Source organism: Mercurialis annua, linkage group LG1-X, assembly GCF_937616625.2.
Source record: "Mercurialis annua linkage group LG1-X, ddMerAnnu1.2, whole genome shotgun sequence".
Lineage (NCBI taxonomy): Eukaryota > Viridiplantae > Streptophyta > Magnoliopsida > Malpighiales > Euphorbiaceae > Mercurialis > Mercurialis annua.
In genome coordinates, this window is record NC_065570.1 from 57992009 (window position 1) to 58014182 (window position 22174).

At 34.0% G+C, this 22174-nt stretch overlaps 2 protein-coding genes across 2 annotated transcripts; one reads left to right on the top strand and one right to left on the bottom strand.

Moving 5' to 3' along the window:
• Window positions 1–945: 945 nt before the first annotated feature.
• LOC126665386 (calcium-transporting ATPase 3, endoplasmic reticulum-type) lies at window positions 946–17183 on the top strand. The gene is made up of 34 exons (XM_050358169.1): window positions 946–1146; window positions 1236–1286; window positions 1381–1414; window positions 1554–1571; window positions 1812–1948; window positions 2589–2663; window positions 3181–3226; window positions 3507–3566; window positions 3647–3727; window positions 4841–4926; window positions 5396–5497; window positions 5690–5743; window positions 6291–6392; window positions 6669–6727; window positions 7124–7268; window positions 7554–7661; window positions 7821–7973; window positions 8095–8199; window positions 8495–8691; window positions 9617–9728; window positions 10006–10104; window positions 10186–10331; window positions 10443–10500; window positions 11461–11553; window positions 12111–12161; window positions 12598–12729; window positions 13092–13193; window positions 13391–13445; window positions 14200–14285; window positions 14386–14534; window positions 14678–14783; window positions 14884–14937; window positions 16434–16482; window positions 16672–17183. Exons 1-34 carry the CDS (start codon window positions 1114–1116, stop codon window positions 16737–16739), a joined length of 3006 nt encoding a protein of 1001 aa, XP_050214126.1. The 5' UTR covers window positions 946–1113; the 3' UTR covers window positions 16740–17183.
• On the bottom strand, window positions 17071–21040 carry LOC126665388 (serine carboxypeptidase-like 17). The gene is made up of 14 exons (XM_050358171.2): window positions 20755–21040; window positions 20538–20683; window positions 20164–20240; window positions 19375–19497; window positions 19197–19299; window positions 19072–19109; window positions 18874–18975; window positions 18382–18468; window positions 18137–18274; window positions 17989–18060; window positions 17784–17902; window positions 17558–17671; window positions 17432–17477; window positions 17071–17363 (listed from the first exon to the last, which is right to left on the bottom strand). The coding sequence occupies exons 1-14, from the start codon at window positions 20880–20882 to the stop codon at window positions 17280–17282; spliced, it is 1377 nt and encodes a 458-aa protein (XP_050214128.1). The 5' UTR covers window positions 20883–21040; the 3' UTR covers window positions 17071–17279.
• Between the last annotated feature and the right edge of the window lie 1134 nt (window positions 21041–22174).

Genomic DNA, 22174 nt, shown 5'->3' on the forward strand with positions numbered 1-22174 from the left:
TTCGGCCTTTTAGAAGATTTTGTGAAAAATCTTATTTAAACGGCAATAGCTACATTGAAGAAATCCTAACCAACTCGGATAAGAATTACATCAGTATAAGAATCCTAACCCTACACTTCTACAGTTCGTTTAAGTACTATCCTTATTCTACACTTCTATAAAAGAAGCATGAGATATTACTAAACACACATTGCCATTATTTCGATTACTCACATTCCTTAAACAAACGCTTACTTAGGTATTAGAGCGCTTATCGGACCACCGACGCCCGATCATCCTCCTAACCCTTATTTTACAGGTCAAACCCGTTACGAAGACAAACTTCATCAAATATAAATAAACTTTTAAAAAAAGTTTCGCATTAATTTTTATTAAATAAAGTAACTATTAATAATGATTAAAAAATATAATATAAGCGGTTGAAATTAATGAAAGAGAAATTTTATTTTATTATTCAAATTAAAATTATAAGTTTATCTGTATTATAAGACGTCCGGAAAAATATATTTGATTATCTTTATAAAACGTAGGGAGTAATAAATTTAATTTAAATGATAACTTTGGTAGTTTAAACTTTAAATAATATGCATATTTATATGTCTATATATTTCACCTTACAAGCACTACATTTGTAACTCAATCAACTCTTCTTATTCCATTTTATTAACTAGGGTGTGCTTAGCTTACTTATGAAAGATTGAAGACTTTTTTTTTGCATATACAAATCAGAATAACTATGAAAATTGTTATATCAACATCGTAAAGGTATGGGAATGACAAGGCCCAAGTACGAAAGCCCAACAAAAATGCCCAACAAAGGCCAACAAAAATGCCCAGGAAAGGCCCAGTCAGTAGAAAAGTAGATCAGCTTCTAGTTCAAGATCACGCCATCCGTGCTTCTACGTTATTTGGGCCCAAAACGCACGCTGGACGAGTTTAACTTCTCTTACTTAGATCTGTCGCAATATTATGGAATACCAACACACTTTGCTGCAAACAGACGACATGGAAGAACACCAGCAGCAGTTATAGCGCCACCATTAAAATCAAAAAACTATAAACTACTTTTGCAAGACAATCCAAAACCGTCTCTCTTTCGATTCATTTTTCTTAATGGACGACGCCTATGCCAGATCTGTCTCCGAGGTAATTTCCACCTGTCAGTGTAGAGTATCAGCAATTTAGAAATGTTACAGCACACATGATTTTTTATTTCTATCTTGTTTGAACTGCAGGTTTTGGATTTTTTTGGCGTGGACCCTGCCAAAGGTCTCAGTGATTCTCAGGTTTGTTGGTTTTTAATTGTTTGAGCTGACTTTATGTTGTGCAAGTGGAAGTTTGAGTTGTTAAATTTAAGTTTCTGAAATTGTTTAATTGCAGGTAGCTTTAAATGCCAAAGTTCATGGTAAAAACGGTGCGTTTTCTCCTCCGCAGTGCTTTTGTTTTAGATTATCACTCTGATCAGCTTTGAATTTTCATGTGGTTTACTGTTGTACTCGTTGACGAATTTCTTATCATTTTTATTGGCTACATTGTGTACGACTGGTCTGCAGTGCTGGCTGAAGAGAGAAGTAAGTACATCACGTTTCCATCTCACCTATCTTTCGTTTCATAATTCTGTTTATATTTACAGAAGCATCTTGGACAATGGACAGTGCCTATATATTTTTGTAACTAATTGGAATTTGATTACTTATTTACTTAATTTTTTCGGTCTACCTATGGTGATGATGTGATGTTATGTGTATGAACTATGAAGTGAGTGCTTATTACTTCTTAACTCTTGTTCATATATATTTCACTCAATGCAGGGACTCCCTTCTGGAAGTTGGTTCTGAAACAGTTCGATGATTTGCTTGTTAAGATTTTGATTGCTGCTGCTGTTGTTTCTTTTGTTTTGGCTCTGATTAATGGGGAGACTGGATTAACAGCTTTTCTGGAGCCTTTTGTAAGCAATTTTATCCTTTATACTATTTTGCTAAAATGACTTCTATTACGTGCTATACAGTTATACTGGTTTTTAGTCTCTGAATCAGTCATGAAAATATACCAGGAATGGTGACTGTTTTGGGCAAACAAGTATGCTTTAAGATGGAGTTTAATATTCTCTTTTTATCGGGGTAGTCTTTGCTTGATACGATGCCTCTCGGTTCTCGATATCATAGTTTTTGATGTGCATAAGCAGCATAACTATTCATTAACTATCAATCCTTTTGAAGAAAAAGAAATATGGAAACAGTATGGCCACATATATCTTCCAGTGGATCAGGGCCATTGGTTGAATAATGAGGCCTTTTTCCAATTCATCCAAGGAAAACTGGCAATAAAATGATGCTTCTTACTGTAAATTTTCTTATAACAGTATGTATGCATTTTAAAATTTTAACGTTTTTGTGATTTAATAATTGAAGCTGATGCATTCTGAGTCTGAGATACAAATTTTGGAGTGTCTGTTAGCATGTGTTTGATTCTTTTGCATATATATGTTTTTACATAAGATCGTTCCTTTATCTAAGATTTCGAAATCTACATACGTGGTATATGCTTAATGATCTTATATTTCCTTGTGTTTATCATGTCTTATACAGGTTATCCTATTGATTTTAGCTGCCAATGCAGCAGTAGGGGTAATTACAGAAACAAATGCTGAAAAGGCTCTTGAGGTAAGTTCTCAGATTTTAATGAGTTGCAAAGCTCATACTTAAGGCTATTAAGAAATTGTTATTTATTTTCTGCTATATGGTTTCTGATTTTCCTTGCCATAGCTGTTAAAGATGTCACATGGTGTCCTTCATGTGTTAGCCTGTTTGAGATTTACATGAAGCTATTCAATTGCTATAAACTGCTTTCCAATTCATATTTTTTCTTTTGTTATTTTGATTGATATACTTCTATACTATATTATCAAATCTGAAAGTACCATGTCCTGTTCTTCCATAAATGTCTTGTTCGTTTAAATGTCTGGAAAGTTTAGATACTGGTCTTCAATTGAGTGATCTGGCAAGTAAAATGTTTTACTGTTAATTATGTTAAAATTTTACAATCATCTAAGTTTTGTTTATTCTCCTTTTGGGTGGTGGAATACAGTTTGCAAGCTTATGGAGTTAAGGACTTTTTATTTTTATTTTGTGGAGCAACGTCATCTCATTGTAATTTTGTTTTTGCAATTATTTCTTGTAGGAGTTACGTGCCTACCAAGCTGATATTGCAACCGTGCTTCGAAATGGTAAAGCTAAAGAATTAAATCCAGATGGTTGTGAACTTGTAATGCTTATTTTGTTATTATGCTTTTCTTACTTGGTGTATTCAATAAGTAGTTTTTAGTTGCTCTGACTGTCTTTTCATGTGAGTAGTGACTAGTGAGAATTACAATTATCAAGAGTAACTGAGCTAATTAGTTTGTGATTCTTTTCCTGTTGATATACATTTTTCTTCATTTATGTAATGATTAACTCAAGTTGGCATTTTTTTTTGTTGCACTTAGACCATTTGAAACTTTATGGCAGGTTGCTTTTCCATACTGCCTGCAACAGAGCTTGTTCCGGGTGATATTGTGGAAGTTAGCGGTGAGTCAGTCATGCATATCACTATCAAAAATCATCATGATATTTTAGGGGCTAACTTCATGTTTTGTGTACTAAACCAGTGGGATGCAAGGTTCCAGCTGACATGAGAATGATTGAGATGCTAACTGATCTGTTACGTGTTGATCAAGCAATCCTTACTGGTACATCCGCCTTGCTTTAATATTTCTTAAAAACCTATTTAAGAATTATTGATATTTTTGAGTTCTAGGGCATTAGTCTCAAGAAAAGGAACAAAAGCATTTGCATAGTGTGTGTTTTCTCTTTTAAGAATTTATTTATGTGAACTTGGTGTCTTTTTATTTTCAATTCATTTTTTTGTTGGAATTATATTCTTCATCAACTCAAACACAAGAACTCAGGAAATCATTGACATGATTGTTGTGATTCTGGGATATAGCACATCAGAAAGTATGTGAACTTACATTGATCAGTTTGTTAGTAGTCTGATCAATTTTAAAATTCATATGGAGGTTGATATTGATTCCACATGCACTCTCAGAAGGATTTAAGTTTCCACTCATGTATGAAATAAGCTATATATGTTGAGCGCTTTCCACTTATTTTCTTGCGCAAACTAGGCTATCCAGCATTCTAGCTGTATCCAAATGTCAAATCTAAAACTTAATCAATCTAGGCTATACCATTGTATGCTCTAGTAATGACACATGATGTGAGATACGTACTTTATACTGATATCGTTATTCTTATGTGGATTACGCTGCTCTATTACACCTTCACAGCCTGTCTGCTGCAATATAAGTTGTATGCCTTCCCTCTTCACTAGTCAATCTTGTCTTGTGTGGATTAGACCAAACTACTTATATTCTCTTTGCTATTCTTTTCTGGACGGTCATACACCTTACAGGAACAGGTCATGCACTCCCATCCCATGGCTGCTTTGCTAGGAGCAGGTCATAATCTCTGTACAAATGGCCATTCTGGTTGGCTGTGGATTGTACACTGTATATCCAGGCCCTGTTTCTTATGGACTGATTGCTCTTCATTGATATGGACACATCTTATATTGTTTTTATATTTTTTTGTTCTTATATAATACAATACTCATAAGGGGTCAATTACTTGGTGCTATTTTTAGTATTTTTGAGTCTGCACATGAAGTTGGTATGTTACTGATATTTCTTTTGGTGGACTGTTTCTTTCTGAATGGGGTGTTTTGGATTTCTTTAACTGACTGCTACATGCATGTGTATTATCTGATTTAACTTGGTATATTCCTTTAATGATGATGACAGGTGAGAGTTGTTCTGTGGAAAAAGAACTCAAGGCCACCTCTGCAATAAATGCTGTTTACCAAGACAAGACAAATATTCTTTTCTCGGTAATAATTCCATATTTTGGTCATTATCTGAACTAATATTCCTTCAACCTTGCATGATAAATCTGATCATGTTCTTTCCTTAACATTAGTTCTGGATTATATTCTGGCATGTTTTTGGTGATATAAATTATGAGTATGTTACTTAATGAAGTCTGACTGGAAATAAAATGTTTCTATGGAAGACATTGGACTACTAATTTCTATTTCTCTTAGTAAATAAAGGTAATGAGAGAACGAGAAATTAAAGTTTGGAGTTGAGGGCAGAAAAGAGGCCCAGTATACATTAGAGATGGATTAGTTAAGTTGGTCATTTGACTGCAATCAATTTCAAGAAACGAAAAGTAGATTAACTGCTCTTTTTTGTAAAATGTTTTTAGTTACAAATCTGAGAGGTATGATCCTTAGTATAACCTCTGCTATTTCACTTCTAATGGAACAACTGAGATTTTCCATGTGTCTTGACTACCAGGGTACAATAGTGGTTGCTGGTCGGGCAAGGGCTGTGGTTGTTGGAGTTGGTGCTAATACTGCCATGGGAAGCATACGTGATTTCATGTTGCAAACAGATGATGTAAGAATTGTAAATATTATTCTTTTTATCACTACTTCATATAAGCATTCTACTTCTATCTATGTCCAAAAATGTGGTCCCAAATGCTCGAGTCTTTGGCACTTTCATTTGTGCATCTATTTCTGAGTTGTTATCTTGTTATAAGCAATTTTTATACAAATGAATGCTTATTTTTTATACACTTTTTTGCAGGAAGCAACACCATTGAAGAAGAAGTTGGATGAATTCGGTACTTTTTTGGCCAAGGTTACTGCAATTTTTTTAACCCCTTCATGTTTAGGTTCATATGCTGGGATAGGATTCTATCCTTGCAGATAGTATTAGTGTTTGCTTTTACTGTAGTGGAATTTCAGTATGTGAATTGACTTCCAGGATTAGATAAAAAGTGCACTTACTTTATTCCACATCCATTTCATAAATTTAGATAAATTAAATCTTAAAAGCATGATTAGCTAACAATTGAGTGTGCATGGGTTGTAATTAAAAAAAAGCAGTAGAAAATCTTTTCTTTTTCAAGTGAACTGTTATAATAACTTGACCACAGTTTTTTTCCTGCGTGTACATGCTGAATCATAAATGGCAGATGAAATGTAAAAGTAGGCAGTTATTCATGTAGGAGGGTTTCTGATTTAGTTGTTCTATATTGTTTGATGGTTGATAGTTAGATTCTCAGATTCACGCTCCCTATGGTCTTCAATGTATCGGATTGTATTTTTTCTTTATTAACATAACATGGTTGCACATCTTAATGACTACAAAATGTAAGGTCTTTTATTTGGAATTTGGCTTTCAGGTAATTGCAGGAATATGTGTACTAGTATGGATTGTGAACATAGGCCATTTTCGTGATCCTTCCCATGGTGGGTTCTTGCGTGGTGCGATCCACTATTTCAAGGTATTTTTCAGCAAACAAGGACCTTTCTATTTTTCGCATTCAGATATATAAACTGTCACCAGTTTCAGATATATTTTCACATCTCTAGGCTGTATTCTTCCATGGAGAATCCCTGCCGTTTTAATGCAAGCTTGTTTAGCATAGAAAATGTTGAGCAGTGTCCTAATTTCCATGTTTTCTCATATCTTCAACTTTTATGATTCTTGATATTTGTATCATTATTCTTGTATTTATATTAGCGCTTTCTCTGTGGTTAATTTTTTCACGCCTTCCTAGATTGCAGTTGCTCTTGCAGTTGCAGCAATTCCTGAGGGGCTTCCTGCTGTTGTTACAACGTGAGTGCTCTAATTTTTTATACAAATTCTCGATGTTCAATAAAAAAAATTTCCAGGAAATTGACATGGCAGTATTACCAAATTACAGGGTGCCAGATGCAATTTTGCACTTAAATATGTTCAGGCTTGATATATTTAATTCTATCTTAAAAATAGCATAGTTGTATTTTTGTCATACCTTAGGAGTGTCCTTTACGCGCTGTGGGTTATTTAATTTGCTGACACAAGCTCAGAAATACCCACCTTAATTACAGAATACAAGTTTCTTGTCACATCCTATAGTTGATGGAATGAATCGTTCTGGCCAATTCCACCGAATCATTCTGGGAAGATTTGTTGTCAAATTAGAAGTTTTGTTCCCGCATTTATGCTTCATGTGTCTCTTTCTCATTCCAGGTGTTTGGCTCTTGGAACAAAGCGCATGGCTCGGTTGAATGCAATTGTGCGCTCTTTGCCATCGGTTGAGACTTTAGGCTGCACAACAGTGATTTGTAGTGACAAAACTGGAACGTTGACAACTAATATGATGTCTGTCTCAAAGGTTACCATCTCAGAACGTAGAACTATTGAATGTATAAAATGCGTTCTAGTCATAGACTTTAAATTTTATTTTTTTAAACTATGGTTTCCACTATTTAAATGTAGTTTTTATTAAACTGCTACTTATATGGAGTTGTTTCTTCATCGTGGCTTTCATCTTTGCTAATCAGTTAAATTCTATGTGTTCTAGTAAGATAGCCCACTTCATGAGTTGCTTCATGCTTGGCAATAGCTGGCATGTCACCATTGCTTGTACCATTTGATTTTATTGCTATTGTATTTGCAGATATGTGTTGTTCGCTCTCTTCACCATGATCCTGTTATGGCTGAGTACAGTGTCAGTGGGACAACCTATGCTCCAGAAGGCATAATTTTTGAAAGCAGTGGAACACAGGTATGGGATGTGTCAAGAATATGGGGCTCAACTCAGTTCGCTATTCTTTAAGAAGCTTACCTATTTTTACTATATCTTTTTGTGAGGACAAGATACTAGTTGTTATTCCTTAAGGGTTCCTGTTAGCATGTTACCGATCTAATTGATTTATTTATGCAGCTTGAAATTCCTGCTCAGTTGCCTTGTCTTCTTCATATGGCTATGTGTTCAGCCTTGTGCAATGAGTCTATCTTACAGTATAATCCTGATAAAGGAAACTATGAAAAAATTGGGGAATCAACTGAAGTAGCATTACGAGTTCTGGCAGAGAAGGTTGATTTGTGTATAAATTGCCATTTTATTTTTTATCTGTTTTACTATGTCTATCTCTCTCTTCATACTTTTCTGGTGGGATTTTACATTTGATGCATCAACCTGAATGTCTGCTTTCTAGGTTGGCCTTCCTGGCTTTGATTCTATGCCTTCTGCCCTGCATATGCTGAGCAAGCATGAGCGTGCCTCGTATTGCAACCACTACTGGGAAAACCAATTCAAAAAGGTTTTCTTTCAAAATTTGAGTTTTAATGTAAATTCATGTATTATTATTGTTATTTTTAGTCATACAGATGGCCTGGTAATAGAGTAGCATAATTTTGTATTTCTTAGGTATTCTACATGTTTTCTGCTGGTTCATTAGTTGGGAATTGATTTTGAACCTATTTGCTTGATGTTAGCCTAACATTTTGACAATTTTTCCTTGTCATTTTCTTTCTACCCATTTTGCTTTAGTCTACAAGACATTGTTCTGGGACCTATTACAAACTTATCAAACCAATGATTTTGATTCTTTATAGGTTTCTGCTTTGGAATTCTCTCGTGATCGGAAAATGATGAGCATCTTATGTAGCCGAAAGCAGATGGAGATTATGTTTTCAAAAGGTGCTCCAGAGAGTATCATTTCAAGATGCTCAAACATCCTTTGCAACTATGATGGCTCCACCGTTCCACTGTCAGCTGCTATTAGAGATGAGATAGAGTCAAGGTTCCACAGGTTAGAATTGCTATAGAAGAATTTATGCATCTTCATGGTGAAATTGTACTAAGGTTGCTTTCACTTTTTTCCTGTGTAACGATTCTATTTGGAGGTTATTCGGGGTATTAGTGTAGTGAAGATTTAAATTTGCTTATGGGGAGTCAATTTGCATGACTTACATTCCTTTCCTTGAAGTTGAGTGGTGCAAATACACTATGGTCAGTGGTTAGCAGGATAAGTGGGGTGCTGGTGGAGCCAGTGGGTTCTTGAGGCTCCTACGCAGCCAGATACAGCACTTCCTTTATGTCTTAACATAAGTGGGCAGAGTTCACCTAATATTGGATCAGAGGGTTCATATCAAAGATGCAGGAAGCAACTGGGCTAGGCCCAATTAGCAAATTTGTGTTTCAAACACTTTTGGACTGTTCCTTCTTAAGGATTGCCTTGATTATGCATTTAGAGGATAATGGAAGTCTGGAATCACTCCCTGCATGCCTGGCAATGTTTGTTTGTTTTCATTTAGTTTTTTCTTGCTCATGTCTATTGCAAAATGTCAATCACTCATATCAGTAACATGGTATGATGACAAATTTTAACTTCTCTCTTTAGTCACTAAAAATTACTGAGAGGCACCAAGATGGTGCAACTACTGTTACAGAGGGAAATATATCACTTAAAATAGGGAGTAAAATTTTCAAATTCTTAGATTGTTTCCTATTTCTCAGGAGTAAGCTGCTATCTACACCAATACTGTTTCAGTTGTGCAAAATTTAAATTTCGGACCTTATTCAGTATGTCAAATTTTCTCGCGTAACTATTACTACCAGTGTACATGCTTTAAGCCTACTATCTGCCTATTCCATTTAACATTGCATATGATCTCTTTGTTGTGCTTCATATTAAGAAATGTACTTTACATTTGAGCATCCATTTTTATTGTCAGTTTTGCAGGAAAAGAGACATTACGATGTCTGGCTTTAGCAATGAAACAAATGCCCACGGGACAACAAAGTCTTTCCTTTGACGACGAGAAGGACCTTACATTTATTGGGTTGGTATGCTCTCTCTACTTGTACCTATATCAAATGCTATGTAATCTTGAAGTCCATGGTTGTTGCACTCTGTTTTGTTTCTAAATTATAACCATCTTCGTGCATGCGTACGTGCATATGTGACACTATGGATGTCTCTCTGTATGAATTTTGCTTGGCTTTCATCACATTCTGTATTAAGCCTTTTAAAAGTGTTCCCGTACATGCATATAATGCAGACTGGTTTTGGTTCTTATTGTGCCGACTTTTACTTTATTTCTGTTTTTTTTTTCAATCAAAGGTTGGGATGCTTGATCCACCAAGAGAGGAAGTGAGGAATGCAATGCTTTCGTGCATGACTGCTGGCATACGTGTTATTGTTGTCACTGGGGACAACAAGGTAATTGATATTTAAAATCCCATCTGGCATCAGCTATGTTTTAACCATTTTACGGATGGATTTTATTGTGGCATCCTGCAGTCAACAGCTGAATCACTTTGCCGTAAGATTGGTGCTTTTGATGACTTGGAAGATTTTGTGGGACGGTCGTATACTGCCTCCGAGTTTGAAGAACTTCCTGCTTTGCAGCAAGCACTGGCTTTACAACGTATGGCACTTTTTACTAGGTACAGTAATTTCACTTCAACAGATGTTAGGAATAGTATGCCATCCAAATTCAAGTTGTTTTTTTTTTACATATTCATTCACTTATGTTGATACTTTTTCTAATATCTTAGGGTTGAACCTGCTCATAAAAGGATGCTTGTAGAGGCCTTACAGCGTCAAAATGAAGTGGTATACCTTTCATTATGTCACCGGAATTTTCTTTTTGAGTAATCTTAGCAGATATATACATGCCTAGCATGTGCCTAATTCTTGCAAAAAAATTCACATTTTCAACAGTGCATTTTCCACCTCCTTTTTTATCCTTTGAAACTGAAGATGTCTGAATACAAAGTAAAAGGAAATATTTACTCTTACGGGATCAATAAATTAAGACAATTCTCATGAAATAATTGGACTGCTTAGCCTAATTGATAAGAACTCCTAGGAGGCGACCTGATACCCATTGGCTTATAGCCTTGTACCTTGCTTATAACAAACACACGCCTTTTCATTTTACTTTAAACCCAGATTACAATTAAACCAAAACCCTTAATCTAAGCTGTATTGGACTTTTACAAAATTATATGAAAATATCTAAAAAACACTCAAAATCCAACTTAATTACTCCGAAACTAAAATACTACAAACATCAAAACCAATTGATCTTGTTGCTGTCCAGATTCATATGATAAGGACACTCCATAGTTATTGCTTCTGTGTGTTAGAGTTTCAAGGAGTCACCCCGGGATTGTCATCACTAATAAGGATGGATTTACATGACAAGAGGGTATAAAATAAGTTAGTATCCATTTAATTTGTCTATAATGCTTCCAAATAACTTCTATCAGAATAATGTTTTTAGAACATCAACATTTATTCTTACCATAGATCTGCAGCTTCTGTAAGTAGTAGAGTTTGAATGATGTATTTTAGTCTTGATAACGCATGATGGTTAACTTGTGTGTTTTAGTCATTATGACAAAAAAAGGTCTTATGTTGACATTGACGCTTGTTTAGTTGAGGCGAGAAATTCCTGCTTTTCTAAGTACTATATGCTCTGGTCACTTCATACTAGATTTCTGTATTTATAATATCCACAGTTTTGTTACTTATCAAACTTGTGAACATTCTTTTCATGCAAATCATTAGGTGGCAATGACTGGTGATGGTGTCAATGATGCGCCAGCTCTAAAAAAAGCAGATATAGGAATTGCCATGGGATCTGGAACTGCTGTTGCGAAGGTATATGTTTTCTCAAGGGTTCTGTAATTCAATTTCAATGCGTGGTGTAATGTTTAGGCCAGAATGCTTTTTCTTTATGCTGGCCATATTCATTTTCTTCGTCAAAATAATCACATCTCCTTCCTTCACGGCATATGGGCATATTCTTACATTAATAAACACACACGCATAGATTCACGCTGTCCAAATATATTGCTAGCTGTAGCAAATTATTTTAATGGACTATATGCATGCAGTGCCAGAGTTACCCAAGTGCATGCCCCTTCCCCTCTTTCGTCTTTCCATCTTTACTTAATTGCTTGTTTTATCATTTGATCTTAATCACTGAAGTCTTTTCTCAGTTCCTTGAAAGTCTTAACAAAAATAGAACCTTAAACTCTGAGAATATTGTCATCTTATGATTCAGTAAATTTTACAAGAATACTCAGCTCACCATTTGTGAACATTGGTTAACTGGTTATTCGATTTCCTCTATGGTTGCTTAGTGAATCTGATTTTAAATTTAATTAGTGATGTCCTCTTTCATTTACTGATGATCCGTTTCCTTGTAATTCCAGAGTGCTTCAGATATGGTTTTGGCTGATGATAATTTTGCTTCCATTGTTGCGGTTAGTAATCTCAGAACTATCCCCTCCCTTATAATTGATTGTTGGTCAATCTCATCTAGATATATTGTAGTTTTCTTTCATACCTTATATATTCTTGAAAACCTTCTTACACCTGGTGTACAGCTAGCATTAGACAATATGCTTTTTTATAAGTAATTTGACAAACCAAAAATTGGGTTTAATGCCATACTTGTCTACTCCATACTCATGTATGTTTAAGTCTGTTATTTGGAATCTAAACGTAGTCATTGATGTTATATCAGTTTTTCTTTTAATTGTTGATTATCAGCGAACGAGTGTCTTCTATCTATTTTTTGTGTAATTGACGAGCCATATAGATTTTTTGTCTTATCAATTTTAAGTTTTCAAAATGGTTTAGGTAGTTGAAGAGTTATTATTATTAGAACACTTGTAAGGGAATCCCTTTTCAGTGCAGGCCGTTGCAGAGGGAAGGGCTATATACAATAACACGAAGCAGTTCATCAGATACATGATTTCTTCAAATATTGGTGAAGTTGTTTGTATTTTTGTGGCAGCTGTACTTGGAATACCTGATACCTTGGCTCCGGTAAGTTCATATTATCTGAAGAACTTGATCCCTCATTAGTCAAGTCAACTTCTTTTTCATGAAGGAAAAGTAGAACCACAATTACTTATCTGTCTTCATTTATTTCTAAACGTTAGCATTTATGCATTGCATCATTACTGTGAAAGCATTATGAATTTATCTTGAATCAGTTTGCTGCGTTGTGTAATATGTTTGATTCTATCTTCCTGGTGTTTTTCAGAATTAAATGCCTTATTTGGGGCAAGAATCTTGGGAACTTTTATTCGAAAACTTGATTCTTCTGCCATTTACTTTTGCCCAAACTTTGTATCATTAATTGAAAGCTAGAATTTTGGGATTTTACATACTTTAGCTAAATCCAGGTCCAGCTGCTCTGGGTCAATTTGGTGACTGATGGATTGCCTGCCACTGCTATTGGTTTTAACAAGCAAGATTCTGATGTGATGAAGGCCAAACCTCGCAAGGTATAGTTATAATGTCCAACGATGTTTTGTTTGCTCAAGGAAAGGTACTTCTGGTATTGATGAAATGTATACACTAATATCCAGATTCTGTTGTGTTTGCTTACCATTTGCATCTCCTTTAAGAATTCTTTGATTAAAAGTTTCTGGAAAAAGAATTAATCTGTACTTCTGCTACTTGATTTTTAATTTAATTACAGGTGAATGAAGCAGTTGTCAGTGGGTGGTTGTTTTTCCGATATTTGGTAATTGGAGGTACTAATCCATTCACCGGTCCTTGCTGTTCTTGTGAATCTTGCTCCTTCCGTATCAAAAAGATTTAGAAATTCATTTTCATCTTAACTTAAGGAATTAGTGTATTAGAGTTGATTTATTATATTTTTTCTGGAATACCTTTATGGTGTTCTTTGAGTAAATGAATTGCATTGCATTGAATTATAACAGTGTAGTTTATAATAATAGTGTAATTTATAAGAATCAAATCCCAAATAATCCATGGTCAATAAGTCGAGGTGAGAATCTAATATCATGTGATGGTACTTTTACAAATTTAGTCAGGGTGTTTTGATACTTTATTATTTAACCAACGACCAAAGAAAAGAAATTTTTCTGTCTTTTATGAAATGCCTAAAAGGGATTATTTTTAACTATTTGAGTAGGAGGAGTATTTTTTATGCATTACTTTATGGCCATTTTTTAATTTCATTATATTCTCATGTCATATTGCTTATAATATGATGAAATAATACTTCAATTTGACCTTGTAATGGCTGAATACTTAGTGGTTAACTCATTAGATATGTTTTGCATTATCTTTTGTAGTCAGATACTGCCATCTACTTTTTCTTTTGTTGTTTTATTAGAGGACCGACTTCATTCTGCATCCATGTTCTTAGAGTTCTCCTTTTATTCAAACTTTTATCTCGAATATTAAATATGCTATAATTTTCTGCTTCTTCACATTCTTCTCAGTTCAGATGTATATGACTTAAATGTTTGGTTGGTGCAGCTTATGTTGGCCTTGCCACAGTTGCAGGGTTTGTTTGGTGGTTTTTGTACTCAGATAATGGCCCTAAACTACCATATAGTGAACTGGTGAGGTTTCATTTTAGGTATCAATTGCCATATATACTAATATGCTTGTCCATACAATCCCATTTTGAAGATTGGAACTCGTGATCTCTATTTATTACAGATTAAATTCGACTCGTGTGCAACAAGGGAGACGAATTACCCATGTAGTATATTTGATGATAAGCATCCATCAACCGTATCCATGACGGTGCTTGTTGTTGTTGAGATGTTCAATGCTTTGAATAATCTCAGCGAAAATCAATCACTTTTGTGAGTACTCAATATTAATAAAAATTTATTGTCCGTTTGATATTTTTTTTTCTGCCTTCGGTCCATCAGTTCTGTTTTTTCGTTCAGACAAATTAAGCCTATTTTTGTTCCTGAGTATTGACTAATTCTCCTCGCCTTTCCAGTGTTATACCTCCCTGGAGTAATATGTGGCTTGTTGGCTCTATCATACTGACAATGATTTTTCACATACTAATTTTATATGTGCATCCACTATCTATTCTTTTCTCTGTAAGCTTTTTTTTTCTTCCCACTTCTGATTTTTGTTTGTAGCTTATGCTGTTCATTGTCTTGAGGAGTTGCTCCAATGACAAGATTTAATATGTTGCAGGTAACACCATTATCATGGGCTGAGTGGACTGTCGTGCTGTATCTTTCTTTCCCTGTAAGGAGTAAATCTTCACTTTCCCGGTTAACTAGTTTTCTACAAACATGAATTTTAATAAAGGGCCAAAAATAGAAACTACTCTTTTTTAGACGAAATGAATTTATATATCCACGGCTATGATTAAATTGACAAAAATATATTTAAAATCTAGTTTTGAGTCTGATCCTTCAAATTTGTAAATCATGATAATTTATCGAAGAAGCAAATAAAAAAGATTTAAGTATCTAATTAATATTCTATCTTGGTTAAAAAAAAGTATCTAATTAGTAAAAGGCTTAATGTCTTAAAAAACCCCCGATCTTTCATCCCTTTTCAATCTTACCCTAACGTCGAAAATTTGTCAATTGTACCTTATTTTGCATTTTTTCATTTCAATTGTACCCTGAAGCATAAAATTGACCTTTATTTATTTGACAAAAGTTTAAAAAAGTTCTTTAAAAATGGTCAATTTAATATAAAAAGTTAATGTAATGCAAAAAGGATCAATTTAGAGAATTTTTTGAATTTCTGCCAAATAAAAAAGGTCAATTTTATGCTTCAGGGTACAATTGAAATGAAAAAAAATACAAAATAGGGTAAAATTGATTGATTTTCAACGTCATGGTAGAATTGAAAAGGGATAAAAGGTCGGGGGTTTTTAAGACATTAGGCCTTAATAATAATATGGTACAATTTCAATATCTTAGGTTGTTTTTATGATAAATTAGTCCATATTTGAAACTTTTTTTATAAACTGTTATACAATAATTATTTTTTTAAAATTTAATATACAAATTTTCATAAAATTAGATAACTAATTTCATAAAATTTTAGGATTTTTTCTTCAATTTGAAATAAATTATCATAAGAATAAATTAAGAGAGTAAAAGATACTTTATTTTTATCATTTAGATCCTTCAACTTTTTTTTTTTACTACTTAGGTATAATTGTCAAGGATTTACAACATCGTCGAAATTATTTTTTAGAGATACTTCTGTCACTTTGATCATAGTTATGAATATACTCCCTCCGTCCCAATAGAGTTGTCCACTTTGCCTTTATCACACAGTTTAAGAGTGACAATTATTGTTTATGGGTTTTATAAAATTTTCCTTACTTTTCTTATCATACCCCTATTTAATATAGGGTCCACTTACAATTTACTTTCAATTTATTCATTAGTGGATTTTAAATAGGGGTTATAAAGTAAAATTGAATGTAAAGGTTAGTTACTTTTTGAAAGTGGACAATAGTTTTGGGACAAAAAAATTTCTCAAAGTGGACAACTCTATTGGGACGGGGGGAGTATTATTTTACCATTTTTTATACCGTCAGTCCACTGGTGCCTTAGCCATAGTGGTAAAGGTCAGGTTATTTAAAATCAGGCTGCTAAAAACTTTAGTCTTGGATGTTTGAAGAGAAGGGAACTTTTTATATTGCATCTTTGTGCATATGTTGCAGGTTATCAAAGCTGTTTGTTAAACTGCTCCTAATATTTGTGTATATGTTGTAGGTTATCATCATTGATGAAATCCTGAAGTTCTTCTCAAGAAATCCAAATGGTAAATGATCATTCTTTTATTGTACCTCACATTTTCAAACTTGAGGGACCTCCTAATTCTTAGTATTGTCTATGAAACTTTTCTGCATTATACTTTCTGAGGTCAATACAGTTCTGTCCATAATATGTAGCAGAAAAATATACAGTTATTTTTACAAATAATGCATAATATATGTTTCCTTATTTGCAGGTATAAGGTTTAGGTTCAGATTCAGAAGACCTGATTTACTTCCAAAGAGGGAATTGCGTGACACGTAGGGACAAAGACACATAATCGAATTTTGCACCAACAATCATATAGAAGACAATCTACGACACACCATAAATTATGAGACTTAAATGAATACCAAGCATCCTTTGCAGGGTTGTTCTCTTTGCGTTAGTTATATGCAGAGATTGGAGTCATCTGATGAGGTACTCTGCTCAAATTGTGGTCTTGCTTTAACTAAGAATCTCATTATATTTACCCATCACATTGTATCAGAATGACGAATGCGCTTTCACACCTGTCCTTTACTGTGTCTGAGTAGTAAAAGTTTCCTGTTTGCGCAATTGATTGTGCTATGTATAAGTTGTATAATTGCTGTGGTTAAACTAAAAAGTATCTTATACTGTACTGAATTGATTTTAACGTTGTACATTGTAATGGAAAATAATGCAAGGCACACTGTCATTTGCATTGATCAGCAATATTATTTTTAAGTGCGGAATCATTTAGATTCATCATTTACATGCACATATTTCGCATAAGGCAACAATGGTTTCCGATTCTTGTTTATAGGACTTTAACACGCCTAGCTACAGTGATTCCTGATTTAACCACCTTTTGATCATGGCAAGGCATTCTACGGGCTTGTATTCTGGAGCCGTGTGCCCTCCACCCTACAAGTCAACCAGATAGTTAACGGAAGTCTCTAAACAGTATAGCAGAAGCGTATGTAATTTCTTACCTTAACAGTGGCAAATGTCATCTGATTAGAGTATGTCCTTGTGTATCTGACAATTGAAATATTAACACTCATTTTAGCTCATAACGAACAAGAAAAAAAGTTAGGTCTTTTAAATTGAGGACATACCCTGCAACTTGGCCTTGGACTAGCCATGGTCGCCAATCATCAACTATTGAATAGTTGAGAGATCTTATCCATCCTTGAGTTCCAATGTATGGCACCATAAAGTCATGATCCCCACTGTTTCAATTTATTTTTTACAGTTTATTTAACAAGAGATGAAGAAAAAAAAGTAGAGAAAAAAAATTAAGATTTAAGACATTTATTGACCAAGCAGCTAAAGTAATCTAACCTATAGATGAGTGATCGGTAACCTTTGTTGGAGAGGTATGCATGATAATTGACACTGCTTGAAATCTCATATGTATAAGGTAAATCATAATTGCATCGCAACCATTCCTTTACAGTTCCCTGCACTTAATATAATATTGAGTCTTTTGCTTACTCGTTGATTTAGTATTAAATGTTGAATCCTTAGCCTGGTCTCATAGTCATACCTCTCGTACATGAAGTGCTTGGCGAACACTGGCGTAGGCAGTCCAATTATAAGAAAGTGTGTATCCGTAACTCTATAAAGAAGTTGAAAAAATTAGAATGTGTTGTATTTGCAACTTCAAATCAATGAGAAAGAGATTGTGAAATTACACGACAGTCAATTTTTTGCGAGTCTTGATTGTTGTCGATAAGAGAGCTTCTTTTGCCAACTAATTCAAATGGCTTTGGGGAGGCAAAATAACCGCAAGTGGGTTCCAAAATGTGATTCTCAAGGAGCCCTGAAGTACACTGAAAGCACAAAAATGTAGTAGACGCATAAGTATGTAGTACTGTTCAAATTTGGGAAAACCCCAATTTCAGACATTCCCTCATAGGCTAAGGTTAAATATGTGTACCTTGTCATAATCATCCATGTATTTTAAGCATTGGGTATTGGTTGGATCAATATTTACATAGTCTTCTCTACAACTTATCTTCAGTGACTACATCAATATGTCATGTACATATCAGTATTAACATCGTTTCAATAAAAAAACATTCTTAGATGAGCTCAGTTTATATAAAGTAGTACTAGCATAATTTTTTTTCATCAATATTATAACATGTGGCATAGTGAAATAAAACTCGAATGGATGAAGGGCACATTACTCAGTGAATGAGTTGACTTTTTTAATTAGAATTAAGTGTTTTTCACTGATTGGACATTTTAATGAGCTACTATATAACAACAAACTGTAGTTCCCAATTTTTGAGGATCTTTGATTTAGTCAGCACTGGGAGAAATTCGACTTATATTCACCACATTATCTGTGGACAAACCAATAAAAATATACTCCACTGATAATTGGACATGCTGTAGAACTAATTAGGCAAGGAAGCAAAATCACCTGATAGAGTTCATCAGAAATAAGTGCCATGCCATGAGCGAATGGGATCTTAGCATTGGTATCAAAACTTGAATCTGTAACAGGGTTTCCAATTATGTATCCCTGTGTATGCATAACTCTCTACTTCATTAGCAGCTCCAGATAAAATAGAAGCAAGAAATAAAATAATAAATAGGTACAGTGCTGTTACAGATTCACCTGGAGATTGATTAGAGGCTCGGTACCCACTTCAGCCCCTGTATATGATCAAATAAAACCTTGCATGGAAAAACTGAAGAAGATAAAAACAAAAACAATTTAATTAGTTCCATGGCTCATCATACCATTTATGATCTGTTGAACTATGGCTGGAAGAGTTTTGCCAGAGTATGAATCTCCTGCGATATAGACTGGATTTGATAGGAATTCCGGATGATCCTTTAGCCACTGTAGAAATTACAATTAATCAACCAAAATTTGAAATTAAAGGTACCTAAAAATGGTTGAGTGGGCTAAACAAACCTTTCTGAGGAATTGGTCTGCTTGGTGAACTTGCTTCAGATCAGTTACATAAGAAGCAAGTTGAGCTTTTGTGTAGGAAAATCCAGTGCCTACTGGCATATCTACAAATATTATGCTGGCTGCCTGATCATTATTCACTACCCATTCATATCACTCTTAATGAAATTAATGATAATAAAAAAAAAAAGAGCAGAAACCAGAAAGAATAATGGCTGCCGCTGGTCTAAAATGATAATTCCAGTTATATTGCACGGAAACTTGTGTGAGTCTTATATGTTGGCGTTTAATTTCCATTTCCGGAAACACTTTCTTAAACTCAAAAGTCAAAACTATATTATATTAATAAGGGGTAATTATAAATAAATCATGAATTTTAGCATTTGTTACAATTATGATACGAATTTTAAATCTTGACAATGTCGGATACAAATTATTATTTTTGTTGACAATTTGAAACAACAAGCATTTCCGACAAAAACTTGCAAATGTGAATGCTGAAACAGTATTTTTCTAATGTTCACATAAATATTTTTTTATAGAAAAATTGTTCGGTGTTCCGAATCACAAAATAGTATTATGTGTTTCACATTGTCAAAAGTTAAGATTTGTACTGTAATTGCAAACACGCCAAATTTCATGATTTAATTTGCATATAACCCTACTTATAACATGTTCTCGTAAAAAAAATATTATTTTTATGTTTTTCGTTTGATCATTTTTTTTCTTTCAATTTCATCCATTTTCGTTATGGTGCAACATAATTGTACTATGGCAAGAAAAGAGCTCTACCTGAATCCATGAGTGTGGATTCAAGATTAAAGTAGGCAAGCTCCCATTGTACTCCGCTACCTTAAAAGTGAGTGGACCTGTAAGAAATTCTCCATTTTACTTTTCAAGATATGGGTACTTGAACCGGCCACCATGGCAAATTCTTAAATTATAGAAGCATAATTTAGAGCAAATTGTCAATCCAGTCCTTCAACTTGTGATTTGGGATTAAATAATTCAATTTGAGTCATTTTGATCAATTAAGGATAATATTTTTTTAGTTTTGGCCAATTAAGGATTGTCCTTATTTGACCGTGAATCACAAATTTAAAGACCGGATTGACCCTATACTCCATAATTTTCTTACTATTAAAGATCTAAAAATTTAGCCTCACCAATTTCGTAAAGAAGACCGGATAAGGCAGAGCAGCCAGGGCCTCCTGTAAGCCAAAGCAAAAGAGGATCCTCTTTAAAGTTCCTCTGTGACTTAATAAAGTAATAAAAAAGCTGCACTTCCTCTGATTCATCCACACCAATATATCTGAAAATTCCATAAACACCTATAAATTTAATTTACTGTTTTTTGCAACACTAAAAATGGCGAAAACTGACCCGGTTTCAAGTTCAAATGGAAGCGGCCCATCAAACCCTGGAAGAAACTTGACAGCGGAATTAGAGCTTGCGATTCCTGATCCAACCTGAAATAGTAACACAACTAAAAGAATGCAGAATTTCTCCATATTTTGTATGTTGTTGCACTTCTCCTCTCACTGGCTGCTCCACTATACAGCCAAGATGATAGATAAACTATCACAAAATGGATACTGTTGAACGTGATTAAAAACATGTGGCTGAATGAATTGGAGTGTCTTTAACTTTATTGTTTTTTCTTAATATTTGATAATTTAAATTTTAATAAATTATAAAATGATCAATTGTACTCCAAGACGACACAGAATCTTTTTTTTTAATGTAGAGGATTTGATGTTTTTGATAAAATAACTAAAGGTTGCATTATTGGTTAGGGATCAAAGAAAAATGACTAAGGCATCTCTAATGTGGGCCTAATTTGGATGGCTAAGGCATCTCTTAGTGCATCAAGAGGTTGTGGGTTCGAACCACGTCTCGGTAACTAACAAACTGACAATTAAAACTCGAAAGAGTCGATTACCATCTTTGACAAAAAAAAAATCAAAGAAAAATGACAAGAAAAAGTGACAATCAGTCCCCATCTATGGCACTGTTGCCTATCCATAGCGGTCTGGTTTCTCATGGAAAAAACAACAATAGATCATGTCAAAGAAGAGATAGATATCCATACATTTACGTTTCAAAATTGAATTTGTATACCTCGTCGTTTGCCAATTAATGAGTATCAGACAAATAAATTGTTATGGATCCACAAACATGTGGGTCTGTTTCTTCAAGTATTTTAGATATTACAGTGACTTTCAGCTACATTACAACCATAAAGTATATTTTTCTACCTTATTCAACATGCTATTTAAATGTAACTGTTATTTTTATAATAATTAGAGAAATTTCTTACCTAAACCAGAACCACGTTCATTTTATATTTCCAACCACACAGATATTAAAAGAATATAAATTTAATATATACCTAAATTGGTTGAGTTTATAAATTTACTCATATATCTGGGAGAGATTCTTAGGTAGACTCAGTCCACCACGTCATCCGTAGACTAAGCCTATCACATAATGACACGTCATTAAAATAATGGCAATCTTGTAATATTACTATTCAAAAGTGTAAATAAGTAATAAACGAATTTACAAGATTGCCATCATTTTAATGACGTGTTATCAAGATTCAATTGCGATGCTTTATTAGTGCCGCTAAAAACTTCGGATTTTTTTATTTCCATAAACTGTGGGTTAAGGTTTGTCATCAATATGTTTTGTTCTTCAGTCGTCGCCAATATGTTTTGACAGCTTGTTACACACAGCAGATCTTACTTGACGATTTTATTTAGCGGCCACAAATTATTTCCGATAAATAAGCTACTGTAAA

Coding starts and splice junctions, on each gene's coding strand:
- LOC126665388 (XM_050358171.2), bottom strand. CDS start 20,882: ATGGAGAAATTCTGCATTCTTTTAGTTGTGTTACTATTTCAGGTTGGA. Junction 18,976..19,071: donor AGCCTCTAATCAATCTCCAG/GTGAATCTGTAA, acceptor ATGCATACACAG/GGATACATAATTGGAAACCC. Junction 18,061..18,136: donor CGCAAAAAATTGACTGTCGT/GTAATTTCACAA, acceptor ACTTCTTTATAG/AGTTACGGATACACACTTTC.
- LOC126665386 (XM_050358169.1), top strand. CDS start 1,114: ATGGACGACGCCTATGCCAGATCTGTCTCCGAG. Junction 2,664..3,180: donor ATGCTGAAAAGGCTCTTGAG/GTAAGTTCTCAG, acceptor TATTTCTTGTAG/GAGTTACGTGCCTACCAAGC. Junction 3,227..3,506: donor TGCAACCGTGCTTCGAAATG/GTAAAGCTAAAG, acceptor ACTTTATGGCAG/GTTGCTTTTCCATACTGCCT.